General features: G+C 35.4%; 1 protein-coding gene across 26 annotated transcripts in view; it reads left to right on the top strand.

Annotated features, from left to right (window-relative positions):
• Positions 1-22,235, top strand: part of BIRC6 (baculoviral IAP repeat containing 6) — a 223,456-nt gene that overhangs the window by 114,605 nt on the left and 86,616 nt on the right. For all 26 annotated transcript variants that reach the window (XR_006703691.1, XM_045447194.1, XM_045447217.1 and 23 more), the window contains 11 exons: positions 1,807-1,917; positions 3,189-3,322; positions 6,137-6,264; positions 11,597-12,159; positions 13,135-13,310; positions 14,279-14,375; positions 14,509-14,703; positions 15,350-15,550; positions 17,374-17,653; positions 19,822-20,078; positions 20,341-20,449. Coding sequence is in view for 25 of the 26 variants with exons in the window: in XM_045447194.1 (XP_045303150.1) it covers positions 1,807-1,917; positions 3,189-3,322; positions 6,137-6,264; positions 11,597-12,159; positions 13,135-13,310; positions 14,279-14,375; positions 14,509-14,703; positions 15,350-15,550; positions 17,374-17,653; positions 19,822-20,078; positions 20,341-20,449 (2,251 nt within the window). In the remaining variant the exon portion in view is untranslated. The remainder of the gene's footprint in view (positions 1-1,806; positions 1,918-3,188; positions 3,323-6,136; positions 6,265-11,596; positions 12,160-13,134; positions 13,311-14,278; positions 14,376-14,508; positions 14,704-15,349; positions 15,551-17,373; positions 17,654-19,821; positions 20,079-20,340; positions 20,450-22,235) is intronic.

Genomic DNA, 22,235 nt, shown 5'->3' with positions numbered 1-22,235 from the left:
CCACTCACGCTCTGTCTCTGTCTCTCCCTCAAAATTAACATTAAAAAAATTTTTTTAAGAGTTTTATTAGTTAACTTTTGGGTGTGTGTGTGTGTGTGTGTGTGTGTGTTTTGGACAAATGCAGGAGTGTAGATATAATGGGAGTAAAATAATACCCTTCTGTAGAAACAGAATTAGTCTTTGGCTCTGGCTTCAGGAATCTATTTAGTTTTATTTTAAGAAGAGTGTAAATGGTCATCTATTTCTGGTGCTTTCTTCCTAGGGGGGGTGCATTTTCTATTCACATGGCTATCAGGTTGGTCTTTAGTCCCACTGGCTCAACGGTTCTACTTAGATCTGCGTTGTCTTGGCAAGAGCCAACCTGCTTTAATGAAGAGGTTTTCATCTCTTCCACTGTACTAATAATTATTATAAGTTGTGTTCTTTTTTATTGTGAAAACCCTTACACATAAACAAAGTTGATGAGTAAAAAAAGTAAATAACTGTTCATTATTATCATCAGATATCTGGTTAGTATTCAAATTTCTAGTTGTCTCAACTGTTCCAAATTTTTAAAACTTGAAATAGACTCCATATAAGGTCCACATGTTTTAATTATATTTCTTTAATCCTTAAGCTGTATCGGTTCCCTCCAGATCTTTTTTTTTTTATCCCCTTAATAAAGTCATTTGTCAAAGAAGTTTGGTTGTTTTTCAGGATTCCCAGGTTCCTGATTTTTCGTGATTGTATCTCCATGCTGTCCTCTCTATTTCCTATAAATTGGTAGTTAGACCTGGAGCTTAGTATTTTTTTAAAAGGCAATTTCAAAGGTAGCCTCTATTTTTACATTATTAACACACTGATGCTGAATGCCATTAATAATTCATTAGAGGTTTCAAAATGAGGATAGTCTATTTCTGTCACTGTTTCTTAGTTGAAATACTTACATAAAGAGAAATTTTCTTTCATAGGCTATTCTCTCACCCTCTGTTGGTACAGTTTGTATAATAGAGGCAAGGAAAATGCCAGAACTTCCTTAATTTTTAAAATGACCATTTAGTTTCTTTAATAAATATCTGTGTAAGTTCAGGGATTTAAAAATATTTTTCTATTAAAATTGTTATGGATATTGATGCTAAAATTTTGCCATTTGTGGCTAGTGCGGTGCTACTTTCTTTTGTTTTAAATACATGACTGGGTTTTTGTTAGCTTTTAAAGTGTGGTAAATATTTCAGTCTGTTTATATTTTGGCCTGAAATCTGGAATCAGCCATTTTTCAAGGGTGTTTTAAGAGCACAGTGTGGGCACTGAATTATGTTTCTGCATTTGAATAATTTCTTTGGCTTCTCCAGCTGCCGTTAAGTGCTTCCCACTTAACCTTGCAAGTGACCTAATTTTTGTTGTAGTTTCTGCTTTTGTTGTGAAGTTGTATTGGTTTTCAGAGGTTTTACCCCATCCCTGTTTTTCCAGTGTCCCCTGTTATTTTCAGCTTTAGGTCTTATAGAATGTGAAGAGTTTTAGTAAAGCTGTGTTGCAGTAGAAGTGCCTGTAGTTTGAAAAGGACAGCATGTTTATAGTGATAACATGTTATTTTATGGATGGTGGGCTGAGCTTTAAACTTAGCCTTAAAACATTATTTTATTTCTTAATTCTTTAGTGATATTTAACGGGGAACTCTTTTCATTTGTATGTTTTGAGGCCACTAGGTAGTGAATTGATGTAAAGAAATAGTGTCGTATTTTAAATTTATCTGTTTCATTTTGAATTCTTAATAAACATGTGGTTATCGTTAATTAAAAATGTCCTCCCCTTCTCTTTTCTGTATAGCGTCCATAACTAGCTTTCTCACCGTGTTAGCTTGGTATCCCAACACTCTTCTCCGGACATGGTGCCTTGTGCTTCATAGTCTAACTCTCATGACAAATATGCAGCTGAATCGTAAGTTTGGAGATTTATTCCTTTAAATCTATTCCTTTAAATCTCTCACACATACTTTTTTATCCTTACTATCAGATTCTCAAGATTTTTGTAAGAAGTGATAGAGTTGTGAAGATTATGTTCCTTCTTTGACTCTGCCTCTTCTGAATTTATTCTTAAATATCTTAGGCTTTTTGCCTCTTTACTTTGACAGTTTACTCTCATTTGCCATCACAAGTTCAAATCATAGTTTTACTTTCTAAAACCTTACTACTTATTAAAACAAAACTGATTGCTTTTAGAGTACATTCAAATATTTACTGTTTTATGTTTGTTATTCTTTTTAAAGGATCTTTGCGCTTAAAAGTGATTTATTTATTATTATAATCCTGAGCATATATGATTAGATTGCTAGGTTTTTGTTTCCACATCTAGATCCCTTCTATGTTATCTTCTGTAGTGCATATTGGTTTTACCTTTCACATTTAAGTCTGGATTTAATCTGACATTCTGGAGATTGTTGTTGAGATAGGGATGAAAGTTCAGACTAGAAAACAAGGACTCACCATTTGTGAATTGAAATCCTCATTCTCTCTAGATTATGACAAGAGGTGGGTAAATTTCATCCCCATTCTTTGTGGGGTTAATTTCACTAAATAGAAATCTCTGTCACATTGATAAATATATCAGTTTAAATCATTGTTTCACATCAAAGTGCTATTCCTTTTTTTCATTTCAAATATACTTTCCAAATATGGCATCAAAAGTATCACTGTCTCATATTGAAGATAGATTTAGCTCAAAGGATGTTTTAGTCAATTCAGAAAACTGCTGTGTTACCTGTATACCTTTGAACATTATACAACCTTTGTGGTATTGACTTGCAAAAATGAATAGTGTTTGCATAGATTTATCTGAGATTTATCCGAAAAGTAGGTCCCTATTTCTGAAAGAGGGAAATAACTACCAAGAATAGGCTCACCAAAAGGTCAGTAAGCATTTATTTATTTCTTTTCCAATTTCTTTTCCACTTGACTATATACTAAATAAGATGCACTTTAAACCAGCTATTTTTTATAGTCAGATTAGGAGAGGGGCCAGAGGAGATCCATGATAGATGAAAATACAGAATGAGCCCAACACAGTCAGTACAGTAGAGTTTCAGACCCTTTTAATAAACTAACTCCCAGGAATATGTGAGTTTTCCTTGAAACTAAAAGATATTTGAGATACCGCATTTCCATTCTTTCAGGGTCCATTTGTTAAGAGCATTTTTAAAAAATGTTTTACAGCTGGTTCAAGCAATGCCATTGGAACTCAGGAGAGTACTGCTCATCTGCTGGTTTCAGATCCAAACCTGATTCATGTATTAGTGAAATTTCTTTCTGGCACCAGTCCACATGGAACAAATCAACACAGTCCGCAGGTACGGTGTCTTTTCAAAACTAGTGATAGACCCAGACAGTTCAATAAACATATTATATTTGTAAAGAAAAACTTAATGTAACTAATAAAATTTTCATTGCTTAGGTATTAAATGATATTGTCTTATATTTCAATGTAATAAAATGTTTTGAATGATATATAATAATAGTTATACTGAAACTGAAGCACAGCAGGTAGTAAATTTTCACTTGAATTTTTACTGGATTTATAAGCAGATGTGTATTTTTGGCATTAATTTTGGGCTAATTTAAGAAACATCCTGAAAAAATACCTGAAAGTCAGGGAAACATTTAAGAAATCTTGGAATTAAAAAAGTTTTGTTTTGTTTTTGTTTTTGAGTGAGAGAGGGCACAACTGAAGGAGGGTTATAGAGAGAGGGAGAGAGAGAGAGAGAGAGAATCCCACAAGGGGCAGAGAGAGAGAGAAGTGGAAGCTCATGAACCATGAGATCATGACCTGAGCCGAAGTCAGATGCTTAACTAACTGAGCCACCCAGGCACCGCAGGAATTTAAAAAGTTGTTTAAAATTAATGTACCATGTTTAATGATCTCAACTACTAATATTGATAATCCACCTCACAACCATTTTATAATATTAAATATGTTATTTAAAAAAATAGTAAGTTGTATTGCTCAGGGCTTATAAACAATTTTAGTCTCATTATAAACTTCCTTTATATCAGTTTAATTTCTTGTTATAATATATTGCTTTTTAAAATATTCCTACATCATTATACTTCTTTTTTTTTTTTAAAGAGAGAGAGAAAGAGAGCATGAGCAGGGGCGTGGCAGAGAGACTCTCAAGCAGGCTCCAGGCTCAGTGCAGAGCCCAATGTGGGGCTCGATCTCAATGACCATGACATCATGACCTGAGCCAAAACCAAAAATTGGACACTTAACTGAGACACCCAGTCACCCCTATTATATATATTTTTTTATATAAGATATAAATTTAGTTTTCATAGCATCTTTTTAGTGGAGGCTATGCAACATTATCATCTTTTAAATTTATAAATTTTTCTCTGGATTTGCCATTAGACACAATCTCATTTAGTTGTGTAATCTGTAATAATATCATCCTTTCTGGTGTTTCATTTATTCAGTAAGTTTTTAAAAATGTTTATTTTTTAAAGAGATAGCATGAGTGGGGTAGAGGCAGAGAGAGAGGGAAGGAGAGAATCCTAGGCAGGCTCCATACTGTCAGCACAGAGCCTTATGTGGGGCTTGAACTCACAAGCTGTGAGATGATGAGCTGAAATCAAGAGTCAGGCTCTTAACCAACAGAGCCACCCAGGTGCCCCTGTTCAGTAAGTTTTTATGAGGCTTCTATGTGCTAGGTCCAGGTATTGTTCTAGGTACTAGGGATTATAAGTAGTTATCAAGACCAAGTTCTCTGCCTTCTTGGATTTTAAATTCTGTTGGATACATTTAGTCAGTACTCTTGTACTGTACATACTTAAGTTTTGTAGAACACAGTGAAATGATCAAGACAAGCATGAAAACAAGGGAGAAAAAACTATTATATTTAGATAGGGCCAGAGTTTTGGTGGAAGCAGAGTCATATTATCAAGTGATTATTGTACATAGAGATTTATGAATTGGGAATGTGAAGATTCCTGGGATCATTGATTCTAACTTCATTATTTTACATATATGAAGAAATGCAGTATCTGCATTGCCCACAGTTACACAACTTGTTGGTGGTAGAGCGAGGTATTGGAGGGCATACCATTGTATTAAATAGGGATTTTTTCTTCCTGGTTTTGTTTTTTTTTTTTAAAGGCAGAATAAGTTATTAAAGATCAAGCTTTCCTCCAAGATCTTAGTTTTGGTTAAGAATGCTGTGACTTAGGTGCTTAGTATTAGAAATTAAGTTTATCTAACTTTAAAACAGTTTGAAGCATTACATTGCATTTTGTTTTACCAAAACTCCTCAAGGTTTTTGTGATCATAACAAATTGAGATTGAATAAGATTGTATGGAGAAGTATTACAAAACATTCCAAAACATACCTCAGGTTACTTAGTATGTTTTTCATTATCATTTCTTTCATTGACAAGATACAATGTTTGGGAAAGCATTTTTTTATTAATTGGTACAGGTTTGTACCTTTGGAGTCTTTGTGATTTTGGTTTTTTCATCCACTTTCGTATTTGCTCTGCTAGTCATTAGCAGCATGACCAGTTGTGGATCACTTAACCTCTTTGAGTGCTTCTGTGAAATAGGTATTTAGTAAGGTGGTTGGTGAAAATCAGTGCTAAAGTTCTTTGTACTTTTGTGAATCATTGTGGGTATATTTCTTGTGTAATTCAGATGAATTTTTTTCTGTCTTGAGTTACATAAACCTACTGTAAGTTCTAAACCATAATGCTAAAATTATTGATACTAGAATTTATGGTTTTGGGGGCACCTGGGTGGCTCAGTCAGTCGAGAGTCCAGCTTTGGTTTAGGTCATGATCTCATGGTTCGTGAGCTCGAGCCCTGTGTCAGGCTTGCTGCTGTGTGTGCAGATCCCACTTCAGATCCTTTGTCCCCCACTCTCTCCCACTCATGCATGCGTGGTCTCTGTCTTTCTATCTCAAAAATAAACGTTAAAAAAAAGGATTTATAATTTTAAGTTTAAATATATCAAAACCTAAGCAAGTTGGTTTCTTGCTATCACTGTTAATATTTCGTTCTTTATATGAAAAGTTCAAAGAGTATAGTGCTTGACTTAATGCTTGATGCTTTTTAAATGAATAATTCTATAAATGGTATCAGTAAAAAGTTTTCAATGGAATTAATTTCTCTTCAGGTTGGTCCAACTGCTACACAAGCTATGCAAGAATTTCTTACCCGATTACAAGTGCATCTTTCTTCAACATGTCCTCAGATATTCAGTGAATTTTTGCTCAAGCTAATTCATATACTTTCTACAGAAAGGTAAATTTCAATGTATGCATGTATTCTTGATGTAGAAGTAATAAGTAATCCTCTAAATAAACTTTGCTTTACCATTTGTTAGGGGTTAATGTGGGAACAGGTACAGTAGAGTAGGGATTAAGGGGGAAAGATTTATCCATTTCTTTCCTGACTTTTCATTCCATTCCATTCTGGCTCTCTAGATTCTTGAACTCTATGAAAGAAACACAGTGTGTTAAATCTCTGCTTGCTTTTAATGTTTTCATGGATAAATGAAATTTATTTGAAGCTGTTAAAATTTTTCTAGAATACAGATAGAATATTAAAGCTACCAAAGATTTTATTTCAAACCAATATGTAAGAAAACCTGAGAAAGATAGCTTACAAAAGAAAATTACACACCAGTCTCCTAGAGAAATCCTAAATAAATTTATTATCAATATTTGGCAATACATTAAAAGAGTAAATTGTGACCGTAGTGGGTTTATTCTTTTTTTTTAACTTTTGGCTTAAAACAATAGAAATTTATTATCTCTCAGTTTTTGAGGCTAAAAGAATGCAATCAATGTGTTTGCAGGCCATACTCTCCTCTGGAGGCTCTAGGGGAGAATTCTTCTTTGCCTTTTCCTAGCTTCCATTGGTTGCCAGAAATTCTCAGTGGTCCTAGACTTGTAGATGCATCATTGCATTCTCTGCCTCCACCTTCATGTGGCACCTCTTCTCCTATGTCTTTGTGTCCAAATTTCCCTTTTCTTTCTTTCTTCTTTTTTTAATTTTATTTTTAATTTTTTAAAATTTACATCCAAATTAGTTAGCATATAGTGCAACAATGATTTCAGGAGTAGATTCCTTAGTGCCTCTTACCCATTTAGCCCATCCCCCCTCCCACCATCCCTCCAGTAACCTTCAGTTTGTTCTCCATATTTATGAGTCTCTTCTGTTTTGTCCCCCTCCCTGTTTTTATATTATTTTTGTTTCCCTTCCCTTATGTTCATCTGTTTTGTCTCTTAAAGTCCTCATATGAGTGAAGTCATATGATTTTTGTCTTTCTCTGACTGACTAATTTCACTTAGCATAACACCCTCCAGTTCCATCCACATCGTGGCAAATGGCAAGATTTCCTTCTTGTTGATTGCTGAGTAATAACTCCATTGTGTATATATACCACATCTTCTCTATCCATTCATCCATCGATGGACATTTGGGCTCTTTCCATACTTTGCCTATTGTTGATAGTGCTGCTATAAACATGGGGGTGCATGTGTCCCTTCGAAACAGCACACCTGTATCCCATGGATAAATGCCTAGTAGTGCAATGCTGGGTCGTAGGGTAGTTCTATTTTTAGTTTTTTGAGGAACCTCCATACTGTTTTCCAGAGTGGCTGCATCAGCTTGCATTCCCATGAGTTTATTCTTAAAATGCATGAATGGTTAAATATCCTAATATATATCATATGAATGTATCATTTTCTTCATACTGTAAGACATTTCAAAAATCCAACATTACTTTCTGGGGCACCTGGGTGGCTTAGTCAGTTAAGTGTCTGACACTTAATCTCAGCTCAGGTCATAATCTCGTACTTCATGAGATCAAGCCCCATGTTGGGCTCTTCACTGGGTTGGAGCCTGCTTGGGATTCTCTCTGTCCCTCTCTCTGCCCCTCTCCTGCTCGTTCTCTCTCTCTCTCTCTCAAAATAAACAAACATTTAAAAAAATAATAAAAACTAATAATATGTGTAGTTTTAATTATTTGTTGTATATACACAGTGAAAGATAAAGGTAAGGAGTAGATTCACGAAACTAAGGACATGATGTTACGATATGAATACATGTACAATATTTGGAAAACATGGGCATGATAGTTTTGTGTGATGTAAATAAAAGCAGTTGACAAGCAAAAATCAGTCACCATGTATTTACTTTTTCTTTTAACTAGGCTTTTTTTAAAAATTGTGTATGAGACCTCCAAACATTCAGTAGATATATGCTTTAGTATACTACTGTTCATATAAAGTTGTACTGCAGTAAAGGTTTTCCTATGAGACTGTAATATATTGGCTCTTACGTTTCCTACAGAAACATGCTTCTTGATTTTAGTTTAGTTACATACTATTTTTTTTTTCAAAGTGGAGATATTTGCATGCCTCCAAAACTGATCAGCAATTTCTTTTTTTCAGCTTCTCTTCTTTTTTCAGCCAACCCCTTCTGCTGTACACACACCCTGTGAATTTTCTAGTGTAATTTTCTTTAATCCAATGCATAAGGTTCTGGGCCAAGAATGTCTTGGTTTATGTTTTGTTTGTTTTCTGTGGTTTTAAGAAAGTCTCTAGTATCGTGATAAGTTAGCTGGGAGCTCTTAGGTAAATTAATTTTATGACCAGGAAGAAATACATAGTCTTTTTTTTTTTTTTTTTAATTTTTTTTTCAACGTTTTTTATTTATTTTTTTGGGACAGAGAGAGACAGAGCATGAACGGGGGAGGGGCAGAGAGAGAGGGAGACACAGAATCGGAAACAGGCTCCAGGCTCTGAGCCATCAGCCCAGAGCCTGACACGGGGCTTGAACTCACGGACCGCGAGATCATGACCTGGCTGAAGTCGGACGCTTAACCGACTGCGCCACCCAGGCGCCCCAGAAATACATAGTCTTAATATAAAGAAGGCATTCAATTTTATTGGGTGTTTTTGCAGATACTTTCTATTGGCCTGTGGATGATATTTTCATTTTCTTAACAGTATCCTTCAGAAAATAAGTTTTCTATTTTCATGAAGTCTTGTCAAGTTTTTCCCTTATATATTATTTTTATGTCCTAAAAAAAAGAAAAAATCCTTGCCTAAACCATGGTCCTACACATGATCTGCTATGTTTTCTTCTAGAAATTTAGTTTTTACATTTATGTTGCATTTGGGTCACAGTTTTTTTGTTTTTTGTTTTTGTTTGTTTTTGCCTGTGGATGTCCATTTGTTCCTCTGTCATTTGTTGTACAGGCTCTGCTTTTTTCATTGAATTTTCTTTGCTTTTCAAAATCCGTTGACTGTACACGTTTTGCACTATCTGGACTCTCTTCTGTAGAATTGACGTTTGCATCTATACTTTTCTAATGCTGTATTGCCTTGGTCCCTCCACAGTTTCTTGAAATCTGGTAGTGCTGGTTTTCCAACTTTGTTCTTTTTTCAGAATTGTTTTGGCTATTCTGGTTCCTTTGCTTTTCCACATAAATTTTAGAATAAGTTTATTGATTCTCGTGTACACTACCTGAAATAAAACAAAACCCTGCTGGATTTTGATTGAGAATGCATCGGTCTACGGATCAATTTAGGAAGAGTTACATAGCCTCTTTGGATTTTTTTTGTACCCAGTCATGTAGTCACTGAGCAAAAACAGCCTTATTTCCTTCCTTTCCAGTGTGTATGTCTTAATCCTCAGCCCCTGCCCTGCCCTGCCCTTCCCTTTCCCCTCTCCCAATGCCCTGGTTAAGTACCTTCAGTATGATCAGTATAAGTGATGAAATTGGCCGTCTTTGTTTTTTTCTTCCTGTTATTGGTAGTCTTTCACAAGTAGAAATGTTACTAGCTATAGCTTCCTTTGTAGATGTCTGATAGCAATTTGAGGTTTTTTGTGTTCTTAATTTGCTAAGACTTAAAAAAATCATGTGTTACCCTTGGATTTTGTGGAATGCTTTCTCTATATCTTTTGAAATTATCATGTTGTTTCCTGTGTAGTCTGTAAATATGGTGAATTACATTGGTTTTTTTTAAAAAGTGTTGATCACTGTGTGTTCCCAGCATAGACTCACTGCTCACTTGGTCATGATATATTATCCTTTTCATGTCTTGCTTAAATTACTTAACATTTTGTTGATTTTTGAGTCTATCTTTATGAGGAATATTTGCATTTTTCTTACAATGTCTGGTTTTTATGAAAAGTGCCTGTTTTTTATACAAGTTAATGCTGGACTCATAAAACGAATGATCCCTTTTCTGTTTTTGAAAGGAGTTGTGTAAAATTGATTACTTAAATATTCGACAGTACTCACCACTGAGGCATGCTGAGTCTGGAGTTTTCTTGAAGAAAACGTTTTCAATTTATTTTATAGTGAAAGATGATTCAGGTTTTCTGTTTCTTCTTGAGTGGGATTTGGCAGTTTGCGTCTTGACGGAATTTGTTCATTTCATCTATGTTGTCGAATTATTTGTCTTATTTCCTTATTATCCTCTTAATGTTGATGGGCTGTAGTTCGATTCCTGTTTTCGTTTCTGATATTGGTAATTGTTATTTATTTATGTCATTCTGGCTAGAAGTTTATCATTATTTTTGGTATTTTCAGAAAACTGACATGAAGCTTTGTCCTACACCTCAATCCTATTCTAACACTATCCAAAGTTAGTGTCAGACTCACAGGTTTAGCTACTCAGTACCATAACATTGCCCTCACTTCAGAGCGCGCAGTTGCAAGTTGCAGCACTTCTGTCAGATTTGGGTACAAATTCAGGGGTTCTCACAGCACACTCCTAGTTTTGGTAGTTTGTAAAAATGACACATAGAACCCAGGTAAAACGCTTAACATTTACTGATTTATTATAATGTATATAACTCAGGAACAGCTAAATGGAATAGATACATGGGCAAAGTGTGTCGTAGGGGGTTTGTAAGGTTGGGTGTCTGTGAATGGGTTTGAACGTCAAGGGTTCTGTGTTATCACCGTTGCATACACCAGAATTTAGCCGTTTGTTAAATATATTAGCTGAATTCTTACTCATTTGTATGTTGCCAGTGTCTGTTCTCAAGTTCTGCCATAGGAAAGTCAAGCTCTTATTCTGTCTCGTTGAAGGTGCCTATCTTTCCTGGATTTCCAGCTCTGTAATGGGTTTATGTGACTTTATAGTTAGTTTTACTTTTTCTCGTTAATTTGGGGGCAGTATTTTCTCCAGATTTTTATATCTTAGGCACAAGCAGAACTTGAGAGCATTTTACTTTGATGTGTAAGAATTAGTTGACTGAATTTCAAGTTTTGAAAATCATAATTAGTAGAAAATGTTTAAAATAGCACCATTTGAAGATATGAAAAACCAGAGCTTATTCCATGTGATACTCAAATATTTTAGTCCGTAGCTTCAAAACCACCTGTTTGATTACTTGTCCTTTAGTTTTCTATTGGAAGGGAAGTCACTTTTGATTTTGTGTCAAATGGAAGACAGTTAGAATGACTCAGGAAGAATGGAAACCATTTGCTACAAAATGAAACAGTGAAAACCAAGAGTTTAATTACTGTGTTAGCTCTCTTGTATTGTGGTGGTTACTTTTTTTAAAATTTAAGATGGATTAATTTTTAATCATCTCTCTTTTTCTGCAGGGGTGCTTTCCAGACAGGCCAAGGTCCTCTTGATGCCCAAGTAAAGCTCTTAGAATTTACCCTGGAGCAGAATTTTGAAGTTGTTTCAGTTAGTACTATTTCTGCTGTAATAGAGTCTGTCACCTTTTTAGTGCACCACTATATCACTTGCTCAGACAAAGTGATGTCTCGAAGTGGATCAGATAGCTCGGTGGGTGCTCGAGCATGCTTTGGGGGACTCTTTGCCAACCTTATTCGTCCAGGCGATGCAAAAGCAGTTTGTGGCGAAATGACAAGAGATCAACTCATGTTTGATTTGTTAAAACTGGTTAACATTCTAGTACAGCTACCTCTTTCGGGCAATAGAGAATACAGTGCAAGAGTTTCTGTGACCACCAATACTACAGACAGTGTTTCAGATGAGGAAAAAGTCTCCGGAGGCAAAGATGGTAATGGAAGCAGTAGTAGTGTTCAAGGATCACCTGCATATGTTGCTGACTTAGTGTTAGCCAACCAACAGATTATGAGCCAGATTTTGTCTGCTCTGGGCCTGTGTAATAGCAGTGCCATGGCGATGATAATTGGTACGTATTGAGAATGTTTACTCTTATGCTTGTTTTTGGTATTGTATCTCTTTGTTTTAGCAACATATAGATTGATTTTTTATTACTTTATAGTGTAAGGCTACTTCATTGCAAACTTCTTAGCAAGCTGTAAGTGGAAACTTCTAGAGAGTGGCTTCCTTCTATCAATAAGTGAAATAGAAATGATGAAGAATTTTAAGTGTGAATTTTTAAATACCATAATATGCTAATCAAATAACTTGTAATTTGTTATATTAAGAAAAAAATCAGTCTCACTGGTCAGGCACCATACTTTATAATCACACATCTCTGATGTGTTAAAGATGAAGAATTTCACATCAAATTTTATATTAGGGAACCTCATTGATTCCCACTTTTTAAAAAATGTGAGGTGTAAAATTTTATCCAAAGTGAAACAGTTTCTATGACACATACATCAGTGTAAAATTTCTGTATTGTTGCTTAACTTTTCTACCTGTTGGAAAGCTGATATATTGTACTTCTGTAAACTGTGACAAAATTAATCCCATTGATTCCATTCTGTTTTTTCTTTCTTTGTGTATGGGAAACAACCATCCTATCTTTTTTTTAATTAGATGTCTTGAAGCATAGTTATGTAACAATACCACTTATTTTTCTCTCCATTTCCTTTCTTCTTGGTATATGGCTGATATGTAAGATGATATTCCTCAGTCATATAACAGAGCAACTTCTTTTTATTGTTACCAACAATAGAGGTATCTCATGTAAGAAGATGGCCAAAAACTGCTTTACTGAATGCTATGATGAATATCCCAATCTCTCGTATATGTATACACACATGTATTTATATACACATACACATATACATATATGTAGCTGTTATATACCCATCCTTCAGTGGTTTCAGGACAAATGACTTTTCTATTTTAATTATTACTGGTTTTTAAGTCTATACTGTATTTTAAAAATGTGTAATCTTTTTATTTAAACTAGGGGCAAGTGGATTGCATCTTACCAAACATGAGAACTTTCATGGTGGGTTAGATGCTATATCAGTTGGGGATGGATTGTTTACCATACTGACAACCCTCAGTAAAAAAGCTTCTACGGTCCACATGATGCTGCAGCCAATTTTAACTTACATGGCCTGTGGATATATGGGCAGACAAGTAAGTTCAATCTGGCAACCATTTCAGTAATTTAAATAGTTTCTGGCAATGGGGACAGAGAAGTATTTATAGGACAAAGACAGAGGATTCATATATTGGAAAAAGAGCAGCAGCATCAAGTAAGACCTATAGACTATTAAATAAAGTTTGAATGTAGTTTTTTGAGTCCATGTTGTAAAAAATCACCACAGTGATCTAAGAATAAAACATTAAACATAATCTTAAATTTTAGGTTGTTTTCCTGTTATCTCAAGAAGTTTTCTTTTCCCTAGAAATAGCATAGTGGAATACCAAAATGCTCTCTGTAGATGTTACATACAAAAGTTTAATGCGACTATTTTTTCAAGCTATGATGCATGTTTGTTTAGTTTTCTTTCAGCCAAAAAGGATTTGGGTAATTTTGAAAGAAAAATCGGTTCGAATATTACTGCTTTTTGATTTTCCCTCTTATAAAATGAAATTGTAGGAACCAGTGTGATGCTTTTAACTTCTAGTCCATTTACTGCATTTTTTTTCAAATGCAGGTTTTAAAATGTACTTTCTTAAGGAGTATTTTGTATGTCAGTGTAAATCACCATTTTCTTAAATTGTCATTGCATATATATATATGCACATATTTCTCCATGAATGGAAAGATATTTGAGAAGAATCAGTTTTTAAATGAAATTAGTGTCTAATGGAAAACAAAATCAATGCACATTAAGGTCGAAAATGATAATACTAGATAAAGACAGATGCTTAATTTAAAAAATACTCTGAGTTCAGAAAAAAAGCTATACTTCCTTGTTGATTCAGTAAGATTTCTTAGGTCTTTTGGCAGATATGTTGAATTTGTGATTTAGATTAAGGCTATAATTTTAGAATACTTAACTATAAAAGAATATTACAGTTAATATGTTAGTTGTCCTAATTACAGGAAGTTAATAATCACTGTTACAAAGTCACAGTACACATGTGGTTTTCTTTAGGGCTCTCTCGCTACTTGCCAGTTATCTGAACCATTACTGTGGTTTATTTTGAGAGTATTGGATACCAGTGACGCCTTGAAAGCATTCCATGATATGGGTAAGATAAATTCCACAAATTGTCATTTAAGTGTATGCATTTGACAGTGTATGTTGTCATTTTTGTAGTCTTCTGTGAAAGGTGACTGAATGTCACACTGTCTTATTTTCATTTGGTGTTCTTTGTAAATTAGGTGGAGTTCAGCTCATTTGCAACAATATGGTTACTAGTACAAGGGCTATTGTAAACACTGCAAGAAGTATGGTATCAACTATTATGAAGTTTCTTGATTCTGGTCCCAATAAAGCTGTTGACAGCACTTTGAAAACAAGAATACTAGCTTCTGAGCCTGACAATGCAGAAGGGATCCATAACTTTGCACCCCTGGGTAAGAAAAGAATTACTAAATCTTATTGATATGAACTTACATATTTTATTAGCTGGTATGAAGCAGAAATAGTTCTTGAAGTAAGTTGATCATGTGATAATATCACCAAACAAGTGATTTTAAAGGTAGTGGTTTTTGAAGCAGTCTGTTGATTAGAAGGAAGTTTTTAATAGCTCCCATTTTAATGATCTCATTTGTTTGTATTTCCGAGTTAAATAGTAACACCTTTTGTGAAACGAAATAGCAGATTTTTGTGTCTGTTTTCACCATAAATGTTAATCAGTTTAAAGAACTTGTTCCATCTTATTTTGAGTTATTTTTTAAGAAGCTTCCGTTTTAGGTGGGTACTCCTTTTCCCAGTTTATTGTGCTAGATTTGTTATTACCTTAGTTTTCATTTGACGTGTGAATATAAAGAAATTAGGCAACGATTAATAATGAACTTATCACCTTGCAGGTTGACTGGGTGTCTTGATATTTTGTAAATACTGTGACAAATCGTGTTAAACACACACTAATAAATATGTTTGTAGCATCAGATGTTTATGATTTTAGCTAATTTTTCTGGTTCAGTGATTAGATAGTTCTTGATGGTTTATTTGGGTTCTTTTACAGAATTTTTATGATTTTTATAATATCTTCTGTAGGTACAATTACATCTAGCAGTCCAACTGCCCAACCAGCTGAGGTGCTTTTACAGGCCACGCCTCCTCACAGGAGGGCTCGCTCTGCTGCGTGGTCCTACATCTTCCTGCCGGAGGAGGCTTGGTGCGACCTCACCATTCACCTTCCTGCAGCAGTGCTTCTTAAAGAGATACATATCCAGCCTCACCTTGCATCTCTTGCGAGTGAGTAGTATTTTTTGTAAAGAAACATGTATGAAAATAAACTGTAATGTAGGAACACTTAAAAATGAGAGAAAATATTTAGTAAACAGTGATACACTTAGGTATGATTCCCAGATTGCTTAATGTTGAGGTTTTTTGTGTAATATTCAACATTACCACCAAATCATTTCCTATGAAATGAATTGACATAGCTATTCCCCTTAAACAAATGGAATGTTTCATGAAATCCAAACCAACCTATTTCAGTTATATATAATTTTTCCTTGCCTTTCTCCCCAAATTTATTAAGCTATAGCATTAACTTGAAATGAGTTAGTTTACACACCTGTAGATAGCAAGCGTACTTTCTCTAGCCCCATCCTCAGTGCCAGTCCTGCAGTGGGAAATTAGCTTGGATTTATGTGTTTTTCCCTCCCCCCCCATTGTAAGATAATTACATGTACACAATTTTTTATTTTAATAACTTGACTGTAGTATTTAATATTTTTAATATTTGAGTGTGATTTTTTTTTTTTAATTTTTTTTTTTCAACGTTTATTTATTTTTGGGACAGAGAGAGACAGAGCATGAACGGGGGAGGGGCAGAGAGAGAGGGAGACACAGAATCGCAAACAGGCTCCAGGCTCTGAGCCATCAGCCCAGAGCCCGACGCGGGGCTCGAACTCACGGACCGCGAGATCGTGACCTGGCTGAAGTCGGACGCTTAACCGACTGCGCCACCCAGGCGCCCCGAGTGTGATTTTTTAAATTTGTACTATATTGAGTATCATTCATTTGGTGCTTTTTCATTGAATATATTTTGTTTTCACTTTGCAAGGTGTAAATAATTGAAAAGAGTTTTTAGGAAACAAGTGTTACATTAAGAGGAAAAAGAACTCTTCCAAGTATTCATAAAGGAATCTGAAATACGATTTTGCATTTTTGATCCCAGATTCTTTCAGTATAAGCATAGTGATTTTGGGGCGCCTGGGTGGCTCAGTTGGTTGAGTAACCAACTCTTGATTTCGTATCGGGTCGTGATCCCAGTGTCCTGGTATTGAGCCCCACGTTGGGCTCTGTGCCAAGGATAGAGCCTGCTTGGGATTCTCTCCCTCTGCCCCTCTCCCCACTCACATGCTCTTGCTCTAATAATAAAAAAAAAAAAAAAAATAGTGATTTTTAAATGTTTGTTTATTTTTAGAGAGAGAGAGAGAGACAGAGACAGAGACAGAGTATGAGCGGGGGAGGGTCAGAGAGGGAAGGAGACACAGAATCGGAAGCAGGCTCCAGGCTCTGAGCTGTCAACACAGAGCCTCATCTGGGGCTTGAACACACGAACCATGAGATCATGACCTGAGATGAAGTCTTAAACTTAACCAACTGAGCCACCCAGGTGCCTCAAAGCACTTTGTTTTTGGTATATTATTCTTTTCCATATTACTTACAACCCTAAGCCGTAACATATTAATCAAATGTCCCACATTGTGGGTGATAATTCTGAGTAATAGAAATAATAGAGTAATTGCCAATTTGGCACTTTTTTTCTTGCAGAGACTCAAGTTATGTAAATGTGGATTACATATCTTCAGTTATTTTATTTAGGGGAATGTTACAATTTTTAAAATACTCTTTTTGTTATATTGTAGATCTCATATCTTATGTTGGAAAATAGCTCCAAAATCAGTCCTGGTGAAAGTCAGTGACAAAGTATGGCGTGGCATATAAATTATCTGTCTGCAAGTTCATAATATAACTGAAAGCTGCTCTTTTACTGGGATTTCTGCTAAACCATGAAGTCCAGTTCACATTTTCTTTAGTAAGTTTTCACTCTTCTCTTCCTCCAGCCTGCCCGTCCTCTGTGTCCGTTGAAGTGAGTGCAGATGGGGTAAACATGCTCCCTTTGTCCACTCCTGTCGTCACCAGTGGCCTCACCTACATAAAAATTCAGCTGGTAAAAGCTGAAGTAGCTTCTGCTGTCTGCCTTAGACTTCATCGCCCCCGAGATGCCAGCACATTAGGCCTGTCACAAATTAAATTACTGGGCCTCACTGCTTTTGGTACCACTTCTTCGGCAACAGTTAATAATCCCTTTCTTCCATCTGAAGATCAGGTATCCAAAACAAGGTATGTTTTATTTCTCATTCTTTTTTTTTAATGATTTATTTATTTATTTACTTATTTTTACTTTTTAATATTATTTTTAATTTTTTTAAATTTACTTCCAAATTAGTTAGCATATAGTGCAACAGTGATTTCAAGAGTAGATTCCTTAGTACCCCTTACCCATTTAGCCCATCCCCCCTCCCACAACCCCTCCAGTAACCCTCAGTTTATTCTCCATATTTATGAGTCTCTTCTGTTTTGTCCCCCTCCCTGTTCTTATATTATTTTTGTTTCCCTTCCCTTATGTTCATCTGTTTTGTCTCTTACAAAGTCCTCATAGGAGTGAAGTCATGTGATTTTTGTCTTTCTCTAATTTCACTTAGCATAATACACTCCAGTTCCATCCATGTAGTTGCAAATGGCAAGATTTCACTCTTTTTTTTTTTTTTTAATTTTTTTTTTTTCAACGTTTATTTATTTTTGGGACAGAGAGAAACAGAGCATGAACGGGGGAGGGGCAGAGGGAGAGGGAGACACAGAATCAGAAACAGGCTCCAGGCTCTGAGCCATCAGCCCAGAGCCCGACGCAGGGCTCGAACTCACGGACCATGAGATCGTGACCTGGCTGAAGTCGGACGCTTAACCGACTGCGCCACCCAGGCGCCCCAAGATTTCACTCATTTTGATTGCCGAGTAATACTCCACTGTATGTATGTGTATATATATATATATATATATATATATATATATATATATATATATATACACACACACACACCACACCTTTATCCATTCATCCATCGATGGACATTTGGGCTCCTTCCATACTTTGGCTATTGTTGATAGTGCTGCTATAAATGTTGGGGTGCATGTGTCCTTTCAAAACAGCACACCTGTATCCCTTGGATAAATGCTTAGTAGTGCAATTGCTGGGTCGTAGGGTAGTTCTATTTTTAGTTTTTTGAGGAACCTCCATACTGTTTTCCAGAGTGGCTGCACCAGCTTGCATTCCCAATGTTTTATTTATTTTTGAGAGAGAGTGCGAGCATGTGTGAGCAGGGAAGGGGCAGAGAGAGATGGGGACAGAGGATCTGAAGCAGACTCCGCAGTGACAGCAGGGAGCTCATGTGGGGCTTGAGTCCATGAACCGTGAGATCATGACCTAAGCTAAAGTCAGATACTCAACCAGCTGAGCCACCCAGGCACCCCTTATGTCTGATTCTTAAAAAAAGCTTTCTGAGCTTTTTATGAAATTATTTATTGTATGGTTTCTGTTTTAGGGCTTAGGAAGTCCTTTGTTCCATAGGTAGTTTATACAGAGCTGTAATTTTATTAGATGTAATAGAAATAATGATTCTTTAGAACCAGAACTTGGAGGCTGGTTAAAATTGAAATTTATGTGTGTTTAATTCTTGAGGTATGTACAATGTGTAGTATCTGTGGATATGGATTTCTTTTCTTTGGATCAGAGTCTAATATATGAATTTCCACATGCCTGTCACCAGGATACATCTGAGCCATACAAATTGACCATATAGACAGAGACCTAGTCTTGTATGATAATTCCTAAATGGCAGTTAGTGGAAAAGTTAGATTTGAGCCATACAAATTGACCAAATAAACAAGGACCTGAATATGTCCTTTAATTCACATTTATCTGGTATATTTTGATAGTTGAAAATGTTATACACTGGTTCTATTGAAAGTTTTGCCTGATAAGAAAATTTGGGGTTTTTTATTCTCAAGCTGCCAAGACTTTATAGTTTCACAAGGCTATAATCCTATGCATTTTATATTTAAACATATATGTGTATATATAAAAAAAACATTTTCTGACTGGGCACCTGGCTGGTTCAGTCAGGAGAGCATGTGACCCTTGATCTTAGGGTCATGAATTCAAGCTCCACATTGCACGTGGAGTCTATTTTAAAGAAATACAAAAACGTTTTTTGACTGGTTGAACAAAAGGCAAGTGGTTCCTAAATGCTGTTAGTGGTTATTTTTATTTGTTACACTATGGAGGAAACTTAACTGTGTTTAAGTCCTTCTTCATGTTCTAGCATCTTTTAAATGAAGATTTGTATTATTTATGAGACACAACATGCTGATTTTTCAGTTTTGTTTTACCCCAGAAATAATCTGAACCACTTGAATTTACCACGTAGGCTGCTTTGTGTTGTCTTTTTCAGTATCGGCTGGTTACGGTTATTGCATCATTGCCTTACTCACATAAGTGATCTGGAAGGAATGATGGCGAGTGCGGCTGCACCTACTGCTAATCTGCTGCAGACTTGTGCTGCCTTACTGATGTCCCCGTACTGTGGGATGCACTCACCCAACATTGAGGTTGTGCTTGTAAAGATAGGACTGCAGTCCACGAGAATTGGCCTGAAGCTCATAGACATTCTCCTGAGAAACTGTGCAGCATCAGGCAGTGATCCTACAGGTGACCACCGTTAACTTTGATATTTTAATTTTTACCTATCTGCAAAACAGTGACAGTTACTTAATCACTTAATTTTTGTGATGAAATCTGTTTCTGAAATTAATTTCCATTATGGCTTCAATGTCCTTGGAGTTTTTTTTTGTTGTTGTTGCTGTAATTTATGGAAGCGTAATTTTTAATTAACAATTTAAAATTAAATAGAGCAAGTGTTCCTATACCATTTGCTTATTTAGCAAACTTTCTTTTGGTTCTTTATTGCAAGATCTAAACAGCCCTTTACTTTTTGGAAGACTGAATGGACTCTCTTCCGATTCTACGATAGATATTCTTTACCAGCTTGGAACAACTCAGGATCCTGGAACAAAAGACAGGTATATGTTGATCTTGTTTTTTTGTTTTGTTCTGTTTCTTTTTTTCCTTTTTTAAAATTAATTAATTTTTTAATATTTATTTATTTTGAGAGAGAGAGAAAGAGAGAGTGAGCGGGGGTGAGACAGAGAGACAGGGAGACAGAGAATCCCAAGCAGGCTCCATGCTGTCAGCACAGAGCCTGATGCAGGGCTTGAACTCACGGACAGTGAGATCACTGTTTATTATTTAAGGACACACTTACACACAGTTATGTGATAGTGAACGTTACTTCTAATACTTTCTCCTTAGGTTGTTTCGTAAAAGTCAAGACTGTTGATTATATTGGACATATACCTGTATGCTTTACATGATATAACTTCTAGAAACTTTTGTGAACATTAAACATCAATTCTTATGTATTTGGACATATCTTAAGCAAATTTGAATGGAAATAGAATTATAATCAGTATTACTTTTGACAAATGGAATGGAATAAAATATTACAGTTTTTGAAATGTTTATTTACTTCAAGAGAGAGCACAAGTGAGGAAGGGGCAGAGAGAGAGGGAGAGAGAGAATCCCAAGCAGGTTCCACGCTGTCAACACAGAGCCCAGTGCCGGGCTCAGTCGCACAAACGATGAGATCATGACATGAATCGAAATCAAGAGCCAGACGTTTAAGTGACTGAGCCACTCAGGCGCCCCAAAATATTACATGTTTTTATGTGAACCATGTTGTTAGGAGATCTTTGTTAAGTTGTGGTGCTGTCAAATCATACAATCTTAGGTAGCATTTACTATCTGTGTATGAATATTAGAATATTGTGTCCATATTAGGCACCTAGACTATTTTGACAAAAGTAATGTTTTTTTTGATTACTTATTATTTGTAATATTCATTGACAGCTTTTCATTAGCTCTCTACCTTCTATCTCCTTCCTACTGCAAGGTGAAATGTTGTCATACAAAGTAAATAATATTTGAACATCTCACCTAAATATTTAGTGATGGTTTACATACAGGTAATTTTGGATGGGTTTTACTAATGTACCTTTTCTTTGATGTCTTCTACCTCCACATTGAGAAGAACTTCCCAAGTATTTTTGAGACACGTTTTTGTTGACAAATTTTGGGTGATGATTTGTCATTCTCTTGTTTTATATATATCATATGTCAATACCAGAATACCATTTATAGAATGTGTGACTCCATAAACAATTAATCTTTACTATTTTCTGGGTTAATGCTATCCTTTAATATTTTGGTTAATATTCAAGAAAATCATTTGATATTTTGTTTGTTTATAAGTTATTAACAAATCATTAATTTTGCGGGTACTTACTCATTTTATTGGTATTTACTGAATAGTTGCTGTGTGCGTGGCACTGTGCTAGATACTAGAGTGTCCAAGTTCATTGAATCCAGCTTTTTGCCTTGTACTGGGGAGACAGAATACTGTCACTCACAAGGGACAATTTACATAGGTCAGACTTGGGGATTTGGGGTAGTGTCAGGCGTGGCAGGTGCCTAGTAAATTTTGATACTTTAATCACTGATAATGTAATAAGCTTTAACTTATTTTAGGCTAGTTGCTTTCATACTCTTCGATGAAGAATGTTCAAATGGCATTTAATGAAGTAAATTTATTTCCAGCATGGTAACTTCAAGATATTAAATAAGCTGAATTCTTTTCTATAAAGCTTTTTGCTTCACATAAGTAATATGATTATTATATTTAAAAATAGGTTGGAATTTTTTGGAATTTTTTTTTAATGTTTCTTTTTGAGAGAGAGACAAAGTGTTAGT

Source organism: Leopardus geoffroyi, chromosome A3, assembly GCF_018350155.1.
Source record: "Leopardus geoffroyi isolate Oge1 chromosome A3, O.geoffroyi_Oge1_pat1.0, whole genome shotgun sequence".
NCBI lineage: Eukaryota > Metazoa > Chordata > Mammalia > Carnivora > Felidae > Leopardus > Leopardus geoffroyi.
The sequence above is the reverse complement of the archived record's forward strand: the minus strand, read 5'-3'. Positions and strand labels throughout refer to the sequence as shown.